Here is a 15,491-nt window from a genome sequence, read left to right as displayed (position 1 = left end):
TACTTAATTCCAGACTACACACTTCCGGGTATGGAGAGGAAAAAAAAAAAAAGATAAAGGAAAAACAAGAGGGCTGGCAAAAAGAGCATTATAGAGACAGGGGGATGGGGAGGAATAATATGTTTAAAGGCAGAATAGATGGAGGACGGAGTAAATAATGCATGATCAAAAGACCAAACTGAGCATAATGGATGGACGGATAGACGGATGGGGGATTGATGACGGTATAAATGGAAGACTACAATATTTAAATATTAAATGTACCATTTTGTATTGAAAAGTACTTGTACTTATTTTCTAGCAAATAACTGGACAAATGATCACCACATTAGCGGACGTCTGCCAAAATGTATATACACACTAATTTAAAACAAAAAATACTTGGTAATTATTAAAACAAAAAAAAAAAAAACGTAAATTACTGAAAAAGATTCCGACCTATACCTTTATGTCCTCTTATAAATTGCAGCCGTTTGGATTAAATAAATGCAAAAATTCACGCTGCGATTTCCATTTTGTGCAGCACTAGGACACATTGACAGATGGACAGATGGATGGACAAATCATTATACTGTAGAAATGGAGGACGAGGGCAGGTAAATTAATTTCAAGATGGGCTGATGCATGAATAGATTTTTTTGGAAGCGATGATGTCAAGTGATGGATAAAACTTGAGTGAATGGATGGACAGAACTTTATGATAAAAGACAAACTCTATGGACAGAGCACTGCGTAAATGGGTGAACTGGTTGTTTATACTAAACCACAATGGAATGAATGGAATGATGGATGGATGGATGGATGGATGGATGTGTCTGTGGATGGATGATGGAGGAATATATGAATAGAGGACTTGGTGAATTTGGATGAATGAGGTAATAACAATGGATGTGCAAATCTTTATTAAAATATAGATTCATGCAGGGAATAGTTGTGATACCAAGCAGGAGGGGTTATGGTGACTTGGATGGATGGATGGTAGATGGATGGATGGATGGATGGATGAGGGCTTTATGGATGTTTAAATAAAACATCTAATTAAATGGTGCAAGTGTGTAAAGTAAAATAGTCAGACTTTCCAAACAAACATCAATGGATGGATGGATGGATGGATGGATGGATGGATGGATGGATGGACTAATACACTTCACAATAAATTTATGGATGGATCACTAAATAATTGGAGACGTGATTAAATAACCCTAGTTCGCTATGTAAAATGAATAGATGCAGCAAACTAAACACAACAGGACCATTGGTGGGTGGATGGATGGATGGATGGATGGATGGATGGATGGATGGAAAGACAAAACACTGATGGACAGGTAACTGAAACGATGATGTAATAATGTATGTATGGGTTTTTGGAAGAATGTACCAGAAGCAGATAAATGATGGATGGATGGATGGATGGATGGATGGATGAAGATTGATGATGGAGTGATGAATGGAGAACAGAGTAGATGCAGGGGTAAAAGTAAAAAAAAAAAGTGAGATGAAGAGGCCGAGGGTTGGAGAGGTAAAATGACTGGAGGTGTGTTTAAGAGCTAAAGGAAGAGCGCGAGTGTGTGAGAGAGGGAGCGAGTGGAAAAGATGTGTTGTGTTCATTACGTCCAGGATCCTGGGGCGTTGCCATGGAGATTGGCAGCCCCTCTCTCTCTCTCTCTCTCACACACACACACACACACACACACACACACACACACACACACACAGCTAGCCTGTTAATTTATTTAGAAAGCAAATGGACGTTATCGAACACAACACACTTCATCACTCCATCATTCCTCCTGACCAGAAACATAAAGACCCCAAAACAAAGGGACAGACTTTCTCTTTCTTTCCATCCATGTGTCTTACCATTTCTTCTAATCTTTCTTTTGTTCTGTTTTTTTTTCCATCTTTCTCTCATTTTCTCTCTCACTCTCTCTCTCTCCTTCTCCTATTCTCACCTTTTGTCTGTCACTCCCTCCCTCTCTCTGTATCCCTGTCCCTGTCAGTCTCTCTCCATCTCTCTCTCTTCCCTCTGTTCTTTGCATATCTGACTCATTTTCTCCATGCTCTCTCTCATTGTTTTCCTCCATTTACCTCTCTATGGTTCTCCAGGTCTCTCTTTTCTTGCGCCTGTCCTCACTGTCCATCTTTCTTCGTTTAAGTCTCTTTTTTTCCTCTACCTCTCTTTCTCTCACCACCATTAGCTCTGCATAATAATAATAATAATAATAATAACCTCCACCACTTCACATTTATTTTCCAATCATTCATCCGTCTTTTCTTGTGCTTTGTTTAATCTGTCGTTCTTTTATCGCAGGTTACAGCTTCACACCCGATCCGTCGGCTCGCCTTCACGTCTGGGTAATTCCCCCCACCTGTCTGCCTTCCCGCCCCACATGCTATTCCAGACAAATTGCCCTCATCTGACGGGCAGGAAAGCTCCATGAATCTGAGATGAAGATTATTAACATGAAGTTAGCGTTATGATGTGTAATTACGCCCTCCTGAAACACGAGAGACACGCCATTACGATCCATTAGAGCTTCTCCAGACGTCCTCGAAGCAAATGAGGAGCGACGTTGCCGCTCCGGCCCGTCGTTTGTTTCCGAGCGAGCCATTCTCCCTCATTAGCATCTAATCAAAGAAGCCGGTCCGTTCGTTTGGATAATTAATTAGCACTGCGTCCGCCTGTGGAAATCCTTGATAACAATAAGGCCGGCGGTGCTGACTGGTGATTGGTGGAGATGGCGGGGACCCAGGTGCTGCCTGAACGCTTGCTGATTGTGTTTATTAGTTATTACTCGGTGATTGACGCGGTTACCTCCTCTCCGGGCGTTGGCTTAGCGGAGACGCCAGGTACAAGACTTGTCACTTAGAAAAAAAGGGGGAAAAAAGAACAAATATCCAGGACACAAGGTGTGTGGAAGAGGTTGTTTGAGGATGCTTTACAAAAAAGCGACGCTCACAAACACAATGTACCAAAAACAGCAACAAAAACAGAACATGAAAAAAGAAAAACTAGGTTTATTTTATATAAATAATTAGAGCTGTGAATCGAAGGTAGAATCTTAATTCGCTTGGATTCGACTTTTGGACCTTGCGATTTTTAGTTCAATTTAGTTCATTGTCTAAATTGTTTCAAGTGGCTATACAGTATGTCTTAAAGGTAAAACTTAGGAAAAAGTATCTAAAAAAAAAAACAATGAAAGTATGTGGAACTTGATCGTATTGCTGTTTGCGTAAATGTTGTACAAAGCGACTGTTTTCTTCCTGCTGATCCTCTGCTCCACACTCCAGTCAAGTAGGTGGCAGTACTGCTCTGACAGCTCGTATATTTATGGTGAATTTTTAAGGAATTTATAATTTTTTATGTCTTGCAAGTCTCTATGTTTGCAAATGGAATTTGAAAAGTATGAAATCGGTTCTGAATCGGAAACGGACCCATCGATCTAAACATCATTTAAACCTGCATAATCGATTCATTTACACAGCTCTATGAATAAACAAAATGCTTAGACTTTTATTTAAGTTCTTTAGGATTTCTACAGGAATTTATGCAGCATAAACTCCACATATTCTACGACTCTTAGCCATAAACAAATACTACAATAAACTAAAATAAACAAATTATTGTTAAACTATGAAAAGCATATTAAAGCCAGGGGGAAACGATTCAGGGATGTATCACAGCTCTTTTGTTTGGCAATTCATGTACCATCACAATGACCCTTAAATATATTTTTTTATTCTGTTTAATTTATATACGTTTGAATTTGAGGTGGTGAAATGTTGCGGGTCCTCTATGATCCTACAGATGGCTCTAAATTATGCACTTTAGCAGGAACAGCATCATGTGTAGGAGAAGCTAATTATTTGCTAAGTTTGTTTAGAACTGTAACAAAATATTTTTAAAATATATATTAATATAAAATCTGAACATGTATAAAATTATGATACAGAATCGCAATACAAATCGTATCGCAGTATCGCAGTTTAGGTATCGTGATCATATCGGGGTATCCTAGTATAATCTTAATGGAGACATTCATTTATGGAAGGAGTCTCCAGTGTCAGTGAGTTGTACTTGATCTCAGAAGTGTGACCGTGAACGACCGTGTTTAGACCTGCTAGAACCCGTCTAATGTATAACTGAGAACTTGTCTATAATTAAACAAAACCATGAGGAAATAAAAACTGACAGGCAGAGAGGAAGTAACTTGAGGACGTGCTGAGAATATGTACGTGAACCTCGGTCCTTCACACCACCCCACCATTGACTGGTTTTCTAAAACCTGAAGTGTTTTATTCTGTAAACGAGAAAATCCCTACACTGCCGCCAGATTCATAGCATCGTAATCCCGCCGCTCGATAGGAGCGAGCCATTTTATTATCAGATTGTAAACAGTGCTCTCCCTGTGCTCTCATCAACACAATCCTGCTCTAATTCTTCACTTTCGGCTCAGAGCTGAGAAGAAAACGGGAAAGATCTGTCATGAAAGTGAAGAAAACGGCCAGGATTTGTGAGGCTATTCATTCACTGCTCCTTTAATCTTATGAGTCAGACTTCAACCTGTAAAACCTGGCAGAGTTTTACACACCATACATATTTCCTCATTCTCAGGTTTATATACTTTCACGAAATTATCATGATTATTATTATTACTATAATAATAACACCATTACAAACAGATGATATCTTGCCCTGCTGTTTTCTAATGAAGAGATCGCCAAATTTGGTAGGCTTAGTCCAAACTGAGCAGCAGTAAGACATTTGTTTTAATATTCCAACCTTAATAAAACAGCACGACTCTGAGCTCTGGTGCTCGGACCCCCTAACAACTGGGACAAACAAAAGCCATGAAAAGGAAATGGGTGTAAATTCTAAACAAAAGGTGCTGAATCTCACACACGCATTGCATTATCTCTCTTCGGAGGCCGCGCACATGCTAATCAGCATGCGTTATTTACTGACATTAGGCTAACTGATGAGCATTTAATGACCACGCTGATTATTTGATTACAGACAATATGTCTGATATAGACGTGTGTGTGTGTGTGTGTGTGTGTGTGCAGGAGATCAGCGAGGCATCTCTGCCTGGAAAATCAATATTAAAATATTAAAAGGTGTGTATGTATCTGCTGACAGAGACGCCATGGGCCATTACTTTACTGTTTTCAAGTGTTTGGGACGATTAATTAACCAATTACACAGAAACTAAATGAAGCATTAAAAGTAACATTTCTTCATTTGTTCAAGTCAATTAAAGTAATAAAAATTCACTGCAAAATGATAAAATAACAAAAAAAAAAACTCCAGCGTGAACTTAAAAACAAATAATTACCATTTAACATTTACCACGAAAAACTACTAAATCTACCAATAATTTACCAGAGGCTAAAGCAACATTTAACCTACAAGTTAAATAATTGTACCAGTAGATCTACAAATAATTTAGTACTCAGCGTGTGCTAAAAACAACCAATAATTTACTAATAATTTACCTCAGAATATAACAAAAGAAAAAACAACTAACTTACCAGTAAACAATAAGCAATAATTTAAATACATTGAATAAACACACACACACACACTCTGTATATACAAAACCACTAAATCTACCAGTACTTTACCAAGTAAACCGATAATTACTTTAGGAAGCAAAAAGAAATATATATAACCACTAAATTCACAAACAATCCACCACAGAATAAACACAAATTTAACAAATCATTACAAAAACTAACAAACAATAACTAATCAATAATTTACCACCGAATGAACCACATGAGTGACCGAATGAAGCGGTGAGTTCTTAAGGTGAAATTTCGTATTGTGAAACGCATTTTCAGATAAGAAATAATGTAAATGCAGATAATCTGTTCCAGCCACCCAAAAGAGAACATATATTACCAATTTCCAACACTATAATGATATTTTTGCATATAAAAACAATTAAAACATTTAGAAAATATGTAAATAAAGTAAAACATAAAATAAATAGACATTAAACCACACTTAAAATTAATTTATGATTCCTTTTGGCAACAGTTCGTTTAAAAACCAAACTAGAAGTGGCTACATTTTCTTCTTTCTGGCTTTTTTTGCTAACATTCCTGGGACCCAAGGTGCTATGTCCTCACTAAATCTTGCATGCACGCACGCACGCACGCACACACACACACACACACACACACACACACACACACACACACACACACACAAAAAAAAAAAAATTGGCTTCCCATGAATTTCCACTGACACAACATTTTTTTTTTTTTTTTTAATCGGCTATCTATCAACAATCTACCACATCATAAAAACAAAATTAGCCAATAATTTACCACAGAATGAATCATAAATTAACAAATAATTGACCACAAGAGGAACTATAAATTAAAAAATACTTTACCACAAAATGAATCTGTAATTTTCCTCAAAATTCTCCAAAACTGAACTGATAATTTATCATTAAATCTTTTACCACAAACATAACAAATAGACCAAGAATTTACCACATGACGAAAAAAAGAATTAACCTACAGTACCTCAGAATAAACCATAACTTAACCACTTATAGCCAATAAATCTACAAACACTACAAACCCCAGAATGAACCGAAAATAACCAACAATTTAACACCAGCTTAACAAAAATATAAACAAACTAATAAATCCACCAATACTTTGCCACAGAAGAAACCGAAAATTAATCAATAATTTACAACACAATTATGTAACTGCTACTAAAATTAACAACAAATATAAACAAATAACAACAGTAACAGAATGAGGAATGTATAAAAAAAAATTTAAATCCACGTATATCTTAAACAGGAAGAAAGTTTGATGCAATGCACAGGTTTGTTTGTCGTAAGAAGGATTAGCCAGCTAGCCATCTCAACACAGGACACATTAACTCATCAGCTCATCAAGTTTCCATGAAACCAAAATTTAAGGCTAGTGACTTATTTAAATCTATCTGCTAGGAAATGAAAGGACCTATAGATTACGTGGAATATAACTGAAAATAAATATATAGTTTTTCAGTATAAAGTTGCTGTTAGCTAAAAATCCATTTTCCTGTCGTACAAAAATGGGCTTTGACAGGCTCTTGTCTTTGGCACTAGTTAATCTGCAACCCCACAATGCTTTGCAAATTACCTAAGCCTGCAATCAGCCTCCATTCAGCACTCCTCATTACTCATACACAAAGCAACGAGCAATCCAATGAGGCTAAATGGTGTCTCTTGGCCTGCTTTATGACAAAAACAAGCCCGAATTCCTGATGCAATCGCACAAAGAGTTCGTCCAACGCAAGCACGACACACGAGAGTTTGCATATTCATTAGTGGCCTTCGATGAAGGTCTCGAATGATCTCGATTGCGCATTAGCTTTTTTCGAGTGCAAGCACAATATTTCCATCAACCCGTAATGAGCTCTCAAATTAGCGGTAATTAGTATCGCTAATGCATTATTTCTGCCACATGAAACATTAACAAGATGACCAAGATTCGCAAAAGAGAGCGGAAAAGCCATCAGACCTTTTTAGCTAAGGTATGAAATGAATCAGCTGCCGATAGAAAGAGCAATTTGGAGATGCTAAACCAAATTAGATCCAGAGTTAGCGTAAAAGCTGGCAAATTAAAAGGAAAATTAGCAGAGGTGGGCAGACGCCATTTTACTTTTATTAGATTCTCTCTGAAATGAACTTCATTTCGGTGCTTACTTTATTAGATGCCCTTAAATGTCAAGTCTGATTAGAAAGACGCTGATGAAAATCCCTGCTGTTGTTTGCAGAGTATTTTCTTTAGATTTATTTCTAAAAAGTTAATACAGGAACTTTTCCATAACCGAATGCTTCTAGTGTGCATTCTTTTTTTCCCCCTTTTTTTATGAAACCTCTCACTACGTCGTAATTTCTTTTTTACAATCACTAAAAGCATATAGAATTTGTACAAATCCATCACCTATTAAGACTTCTATCTTGTTTGTTTCTGTTTTATATATTTCCATCTTTTTCCTCGGGAGCTAAATACATTTCTGTTCAAATTCTTTACAAATTCACACAACAGGAAAACTACTTTCAAAATCAAATACATTTTTGTTGTTTTCATTTTTCCCACTAAAGAATCTGAAGAAATTGCTCATTCAACTTTTTTTTTACAACTTTTTTTCCACTTTTCAGTCTGGTGAGACTTTTTTTTTTAATTATTATTATTACTTTTTTTTATTATAATTTTTTTTTTTTTTTTACGAAAAATGTTAATGGATTTTTTTTCAGATTAATCAGATTTGCGTTTATTTTGTTCATTTTCTTGTTTCATCCCAGATACTGTACTTAAATTTAAAAATATTTTTTTTCACATTTTGTTTATTTTTGACAGTACAAAAAACTTTTTTTTTTTTTTTTAAGTCAGGTTACTCATTTCAACCACACTTAAAAAGTTTCCAAAAAAACTGGAAACAGATGGATGGAAACTCAGAAGGTTCTCAGAGTAACGATTCTGAGGAGACTCTTTCAGAGGAACCGGCAAAACCAGGGTTATATTTTCTTTGTAAACAAATTGTAAAAGATAAAGGAACACAACCCACTGAACAGGAACTTCGCCAACAAGTACAGAAACCTAAACAAAAACCCACTTAGCATTTCTGTAGGTGGAAAAACTTCTGTTTCGTCCTCTCAGTGTACACCGGGATTCATCAAGGCATGGAGTAAAAACCTTGTTTTAAAATTCCAGCTACTCTAGCCATGCCCACAGGTATATGGATACATTTTGAACCTTTTTTCATATACATTTTTGGGTAAATGAGAATAAGCTGCTTCTTCAAAAAAAAAAAAAAAATGACGAAGAAATAGCATTTCTAAAGACAAATCTCAACATACTGTAGCTCAAAATGAAAATCTTAACGTAGATTTTAACAGAAGTTGTAACAAAAAACTTTTAACATAAATAAAATTTTAACATAACGTTACGTAAATCTTGGCGTAAATTTTACTGCAGCTGTTAATGTAAATCTTAAGTTATTTAATGCAAGTTTACATCACCTGTTTTTTTTTGCTTTTGTATTTTTTTAAATGTTTAGTGTTTTTATTTGTAATTACTATCGTTTTCATTTTTTATCTTCAACATTTCCCACATGCGCGTTGACATGGTTTTAGTTGTACAGTATGTCGATCCTCTACACACCCAAAGATTCCTCAGACCTTCCTTTTTGATCTCTCTTGGCTCAGAAGGCCATTAAGTGTATGAATTACATGTTCTCAGCTTGCGAGTGGGTGTGTTGTGAACTGGACACGCTTTTCCACTGGTTGAACTGATTTTGCTTTATGCAGCGACACCCGAGATCTCTATAGCAATTATGTTAGATTCACTCTGGATAAGTGATCTCTGAATATAACGTTGTGCATGGTCGTAACACCAACAATTCCACATGTACTACACACAAACCGCGCTTTAATACAATTCATTCATTCGTTTGACCTTTACTATGAGCTGTTCTTGAATGGGGTGTAGCCTTGGAGAGATTGCACTGTCTGAACATTGTGCACATTATGGTTAGGTTTCATGATTAATACACACATCTCTTATGCGAAATGCGAACTGATTACTTTGACCTTTATATAAACCAGGTTGTTACAGGGACGTCTGTTTATGAATCAGGAATTGTTAATCAAGAGGCTTAAAAAAGAAAAAATGAGAAATAATTCAATAATAAATAATGCTCTAGCTAGCAAGAGCGTATTCTCTAGCCAGCATTAAAAAATAAAAATAAAAAAAAACAGTAGCTAAAAAAACCAAGACTGCCTACTATCACAACCTACTGTAGAGACTTTATCAGTGTCTCACATTATTTTGGTCCATTCATCTTTATAACATTGCTTCAGTTCATTAAGATTTTTGGGCTTTCGCTTATGCACAGGTCTGTTAAGGTCACATCATTTCAGTTGGGTTAAGGTCTGGACTAACCAGACCATCCCAAAACCTTGATTCTTTCATTTTTCATCCATTCCGACATAGAACAGGCACATTTTGACCAATTTTTAGCTGTCAGACAGACGGCCTCACATTTACCTCCAGAATATTCTGGTATCCAGAGGAGTCCATGGCCGATTCAATGACTGTCAGGTGCCCAGGTCCTGTGGCTGCAAAAACAAGTCCAAATCACCACCCCTACACCGCCGTGCGTAACTGCAGGTATAAGGTGTTTCTGCTGAAATGCTGTGTGGTTTTCACCAAACATGGTCCTGGACATTGAGGCCAAAACGACTCTGGTCCCATCGATCCACAGGACATTGTTCCAGAAGCCTTTTGGGTTTTTTTAGATGCACTATTGGGAACTTCAGTCATGCTTCCACATTCAAGAATAAGTCCATCAGAGGGACAACCCATGTTAGATGTTTTGGAGATAAAGTCAGAGAGGCCAGATTGAGGTGGTTTGGACATGTTCAGAGGAGAGATTGTGAATATATCGGTAGAAAGATGCTGAGGTTGGAACTGCCAGTCAGGAGGTCTAGAGGAAGACCAAAGAGGAGATTTATGGATGCAGTGAGAGAGGACATGAAGTTAGTTGGTGTGAGAGAAGAGGATGTAGAGGATAGGGTTAGATGGAGGCAGATGATTCGCTGTGGCGACCCCTGAAAGGGAACAGCCGAAAGACAAAGAAGAAGTCATGCGTCCACATTCTTTTTAGACAGAAATGACCTTCTCCTGCAAATAGTTTTATAACCCGTTCAAGAATGATATGAAGCAACAACTGCTTCTCCAAGACCATTGCATATGTGGTTCCCTCTTGGCACTGTGTTAACACACACCTAAATGCTTCAGAACAGCAAACAGACAAAATGTGTGATTTTATAGAGGTCTGCACACTGCTGAAGATCAAAAGAGCTGATGATTAGCAGCACCTGCGGAAGCAGTATGACGAGACGTAGTATGGCCAGAAGGTTTCTGCCTTTTTTAATTAATTTTTGTTAAATCAATAAAGCACGGTAGAAGTTGTTTTTGGTTGTTCATCTGAGATTGTATTTGCGTAATACTGAGACCCGCTACAATCAGATTTTTGAACTCACTTTTATAGCTTTACTTTAGCCTTAACGCCATTCATGACATGCCTTAATGAGAACAACACATTTCTATACGCTTCATCACGGATTGGCCCAATCATGTCCCTTCATAAACCGCTAACTATTAAAGCTGCAGCTCTGCAGTTGAGTGTGTGCATTGCATTCTGGGACATTCTGAGTGACCAATATCATTGCCACGGATTCCTCAGTAATATGGATGTTTAAAAGTGTGAAAAATGTTTCTTGGTCCTTTATTTTTTAGGACATAAGCTACAAAAATATTTGACTGATCTGAGGAACAATAAAAAAAGAAGGAAAGCGAAAGAAGAAGGAGGAGGTAAGAAGTGTTTAATTAACTAAGCGTCGCACTCTGTCAGCCGTTCTCAGCGTGACCTTTCACCCCCTACGGTCCACCGCGGCACCGCCGCGCATTAACACCATCCATCACGCTGCGCTGAATATTCATGAGCCGGGTGCACAATCAGGTCAATCACCACTGAGCTCTGGGGCACCACTGAGGGAGGGGCGGAGCCACGGTGATTTCACCCTCATCAACCTCGAGAGTGGGGACTCGAAACAGCTCAGGCTTTGTATTAGTGTCGATTAGCATGTTTGATTAGCTTCAGGAGCGCTCAGAACACGCTCGGGAGAAGAGCTGGAAACAGAGGGGATCGCCTTAATTGACTGACGTCTGCCGGACGGATCTCAGCCGCTCATTAGCGAGTTTATTCTGTACTTTACCAGACAGCAGTCTCACCGTCCAGCAGCACTTTGTTCTTGTTTTTGTTCTTAACGCTTCGCCTCAAATCTGCGGTCACAATCCGGTGCTGCCGAAATTTTTATTATTTTTTTTTTTTACTTAAAGCATCATTTAATCAGCCTGCTTGAAATAAAGCTGTTATTCATCATCCTAAATGGTGTATGTGCGTATCTACATGCTTCATCACACTCCTGCTGACTAAGATTACTCTTATTCTAAATTTTAATGTGCCAGAAATCTTAATAATGCATTGCATTAGAATCCATTAGCATTATTATAAGATTGTGTTTTTGCACAAGAAGGCCAAAGGCTATGAATAAATAAGTGGGGGAGGGGGGGTAAATTATTTCCATAAAGTTACCGTGTAGATCTTTAACACTAGCAAAGAACAGAGCAACAAACCCACAACAAATCCAGGCCGAGACGTTTCTTCGGGTTCTCGCTAAACATCTATTAGCGCTACATCGCGGATAAGCAAGCAGCCTAGTGAACAGCATATGTTTAATTAATAAATCTCGTGAATGTACAGTTAATTACTTACTGTAAGTACTACCAATAAACAATAAAATTTGCTTTAATTTATAATAAATATGTATTTTTCTTATTAATATTTTAGCATTTTTTTAGTTTGTTTGTTTTTAGCTGTAAAAGACAGCCCATGACTTATGATAGTTAAAAAATTTTTGGTTTTCTAAATAAATTTGTTCACAGCTTCTTTTTTTTTTCAACTTATTTTATGCAACTATTGGCCAACGTCAGTGTCCTGAGCAAGTTTAAGCTACAGTAGGTCATGTTCACAATAATAAATGTATTTTTGACTTATGATGGAAAACCCAATTGGAAGAATCCAACTCATAATATTGAATTACGGTTTTTAAGGTGTTACAAATTCGCAAAAAAAGAAAATAATTTTATGATGTTTATGATGATAATACCAAAAATCAATCATAATGAAATATATGTCAGCTTAAAAAGTTTTATATGGTACATTATGGTGTTCATAAGCGTTTTTAATTAGTGCTGAAAATGAGTTATACAGTCGGCCCTGCGAAGTCGCGGTTCAGAGTTCGTGGATATTTCTTTAGGACCTGACCAATAATTGTTCACGGAAACCGCCAATATCCTCCGCAATTTTTTTATGGCTAAACTACAGTATTAAGAACAATATCATTTACTAATTTTTCTTGGCACAAATATTAACATAAATTATTATATAAAATATATTACTGTATTATTTTTCCAGTACTGTAGAGAGAACACAAAGCAACTGAAGAGGAAAACGCGTCTTGGGGCGGTGAATTATTACAGTATTTTCCCTTATACCAAAGAAAACACACTCACATGAATTACAGCACGTATAGACGGGTAACACATCTGTGTTTTACACTCTAGCACCGCAGGAGACACAGCGGTACAGTACTGGGTGACCTTTACATTTTTTTTTTTTAAAGGGTGATATATTAAGCTGAGTTTAAAATGAAATTAAAGTGTTTTGGGAGCATATTTAGGGTTTAAACTATAAAAATAGGCTTTTTGATCACTTTTATTTATATCAGCTGTGACTGTAAATACATGTCCTCCTTCTCAAATACTGGCATCAAAGACATCTTTATCACTTATTAGAATAAATTCTAAATATTACTTCAACAGGTTATGATGATGAGGACTTGGTTAACAAAGTTTTCACATTCCTGACAAACCAGGAAGATCCAGCTGAGCAGGTCTACACGTCATGTGGAACACCACGCTCTCCTGGACTGCAAGCAAACAGGTTTGTTGTGTGGCCTGTTTCGTTTCATGTCATGTGTGTGTGTGTGTGTGTGTGTGTGCGCGCGTTGCTCAGAAACAAAGGCCGAGCTATTTTGAAACGCATTCTTACTGACCCTTAACATGTTTGCATGAAAAAAGTGCAAAAGATTCAAACGGTGGCTAAACACACACACAAGGTTGATCAGGTGTAGATTTTCTTTGAAGAGACGTTTATATCCATGTGCTCTTTCTCATGCATTATAGTTTCTATAGTAACTTCTGTGTTAGATGTTAAGATTGATGATAATTTCGTGAGAACAGGAACAAACTTGATGTATGGATGATCCACATCATCAAATTAAAGAAAGCTTAATAAACTGCAATGCATCATTCTTTAAATAATAAACAAGTGGAATCATGAGCAAACGCTACTGTTGCATGTACTGTACAATAAACAAATATATATATATATATATATGAAAAAATAAATAGAATGATGTATATGCTATTAATTTAATATTATTATTATTATCATTATTATTATTATACCATATATATATACACAGTATATTAACATTTAGTATTAAATTACATTTTTACATTTAGTATTAACATATTTATATATTTATATATTTATATATAGGTTTTTCTTTTCCTGAAGTGTGTATACATTTTTTAAGCGGACTTTCTTTATATACACACATTTCAGCACTACACAGGGTGTACAATCCCCTTGTTTCACACACCAAGTAGTGCCCTTGATCAAGGGTTAGGGGGGATTTGGGATGAAGCCTGGTGTTAGAACCTAGTTAGCTTTGTAGATTGTATTAGCCGTGAAGCGCTTTATACCTCTCGTCCAATCAGAACTAACCATCGTATAACAGTACAGCAATCTAACATCAACTGTTCAGTAGTGAAGTACAAGTACAGTTCAGTACAGTACAGTGGAGTAGAGTAGACAGTAATACAGGATAGTGATGTGAAGTATAATAAAGTATAATGGAATAAAGTAATAACACCCACACACACACACTACTTTATTTAAATAAGCTGGTTCTAACCTGCTAAGGACATTAAACCGCTATAATAAATTAATAAAGGAAGCTGTAGATGTGTAATATGAAATGATCATCATCATGCGTTTCAGATATTTTGTTCTGTCCCGATTTGTTCATTCATGCTTTCAAGAAGCACAGGAAGTCACAGCCTCTACTCCTCCCACCCCAAACACACATACACACACACTACCAAGAACTGAGATCAGTAAACCTCCATAGTTTCCATCTGTCTATCTGTCTGTCTGTCTGTCCACCTGTCTGTGTGTTCGTCTTACCTTGTCCTTGTCCTCCACCAGGTCCGCGAGCATATCGTCAGGGTCGAGAATCCCACCGTCAGCGTACTCCACATGATGTGTACGCACCAGAAACTCCCCATCCTGTCGGGAACAATGGCTCGAGTTAGCAAAGCGTCTTAAGTTCCTGTTCCAGCAGCTGGCAGGAGGTGAAGGCGAGACTGCAGTGCATTCTGGGAGAAGCGTGACGGTTTTATAAATCTAGTAGGCTGTTTATTTTAATATTACCAGTTTTAATTTTTCTTCTCCTCATTCTTCACGCTGCAAGATCTTCTATAATGTACCTTTACCTGGCTGTGACTATAAATTTTGGCACCCCTGGTACAGACAGGTTTTAAAGGATGCTATGAAATGTTGCCTCACTCTGATAATTATTTATTATTTTTGAAAAGTTAGAAAATCATTTTCTTTTTTCTTAACAATGATAGTCAACCATAATAATTATTACAAATAACTGCGGTTCATAAAATTCATGAAATGCAATTTACAATCCATTCTAGAAATATTGACACCCTTGTTTTTGTTTGTTTGTGTTCGTTTTTTTAACATGTTTTTTTTAAAAAAAAGGAAA

At 36.8% G+C, this 15,491-nt stretch overlaps 1 protein-coding gene across 3 annotated transcripts in view; it reads right to left on the bottom strand.

Moving 5' to 3' along the window:
* Positions 1 to 15,491, bottom strand: part of pard3ba (par-3 family cell polarity regulator beta a) — a 123,824-nt gene that overhangs the window by 98,264 nt on the left and 10,069 nt on the right. For all 3 annotated transcript variants that reach the window (XM_053477470.1, XM_053477472.1, XM_053477471.1), the window contains one exon: positions 14,903 to 15,004. In XM_053477470.1, coding sequence (XP_053333445.1) covers positions 14,903 to 15,004 — 102 coding nt within the window. The remainder of the gene's footprint in view (positions 1 to 14,902; positions 15,005 to 15,491) is intronic.

The sequence above is a fragment of the Clarias gariepinus genome, chromosome 18, assembly GCF_024256425.1.
Source record: "Clarias gariepinus isolate MV-2021 ecotype Netherlands chromosome 18, CGAR_prim_01v2, whole genome shotgun sequence".
Taxonomy (NCBI): domain Eukaryota; kingdom Metazoa; phylum Chordata; class Actinopteri; order Siluriformes; family Clariidae; genus Clarias; species Clarias gariepinus.
Note: the sequence above shows the minus strand (reverse complement) of the source record. Positions and strands in the feature narration are given on the sequence as shown.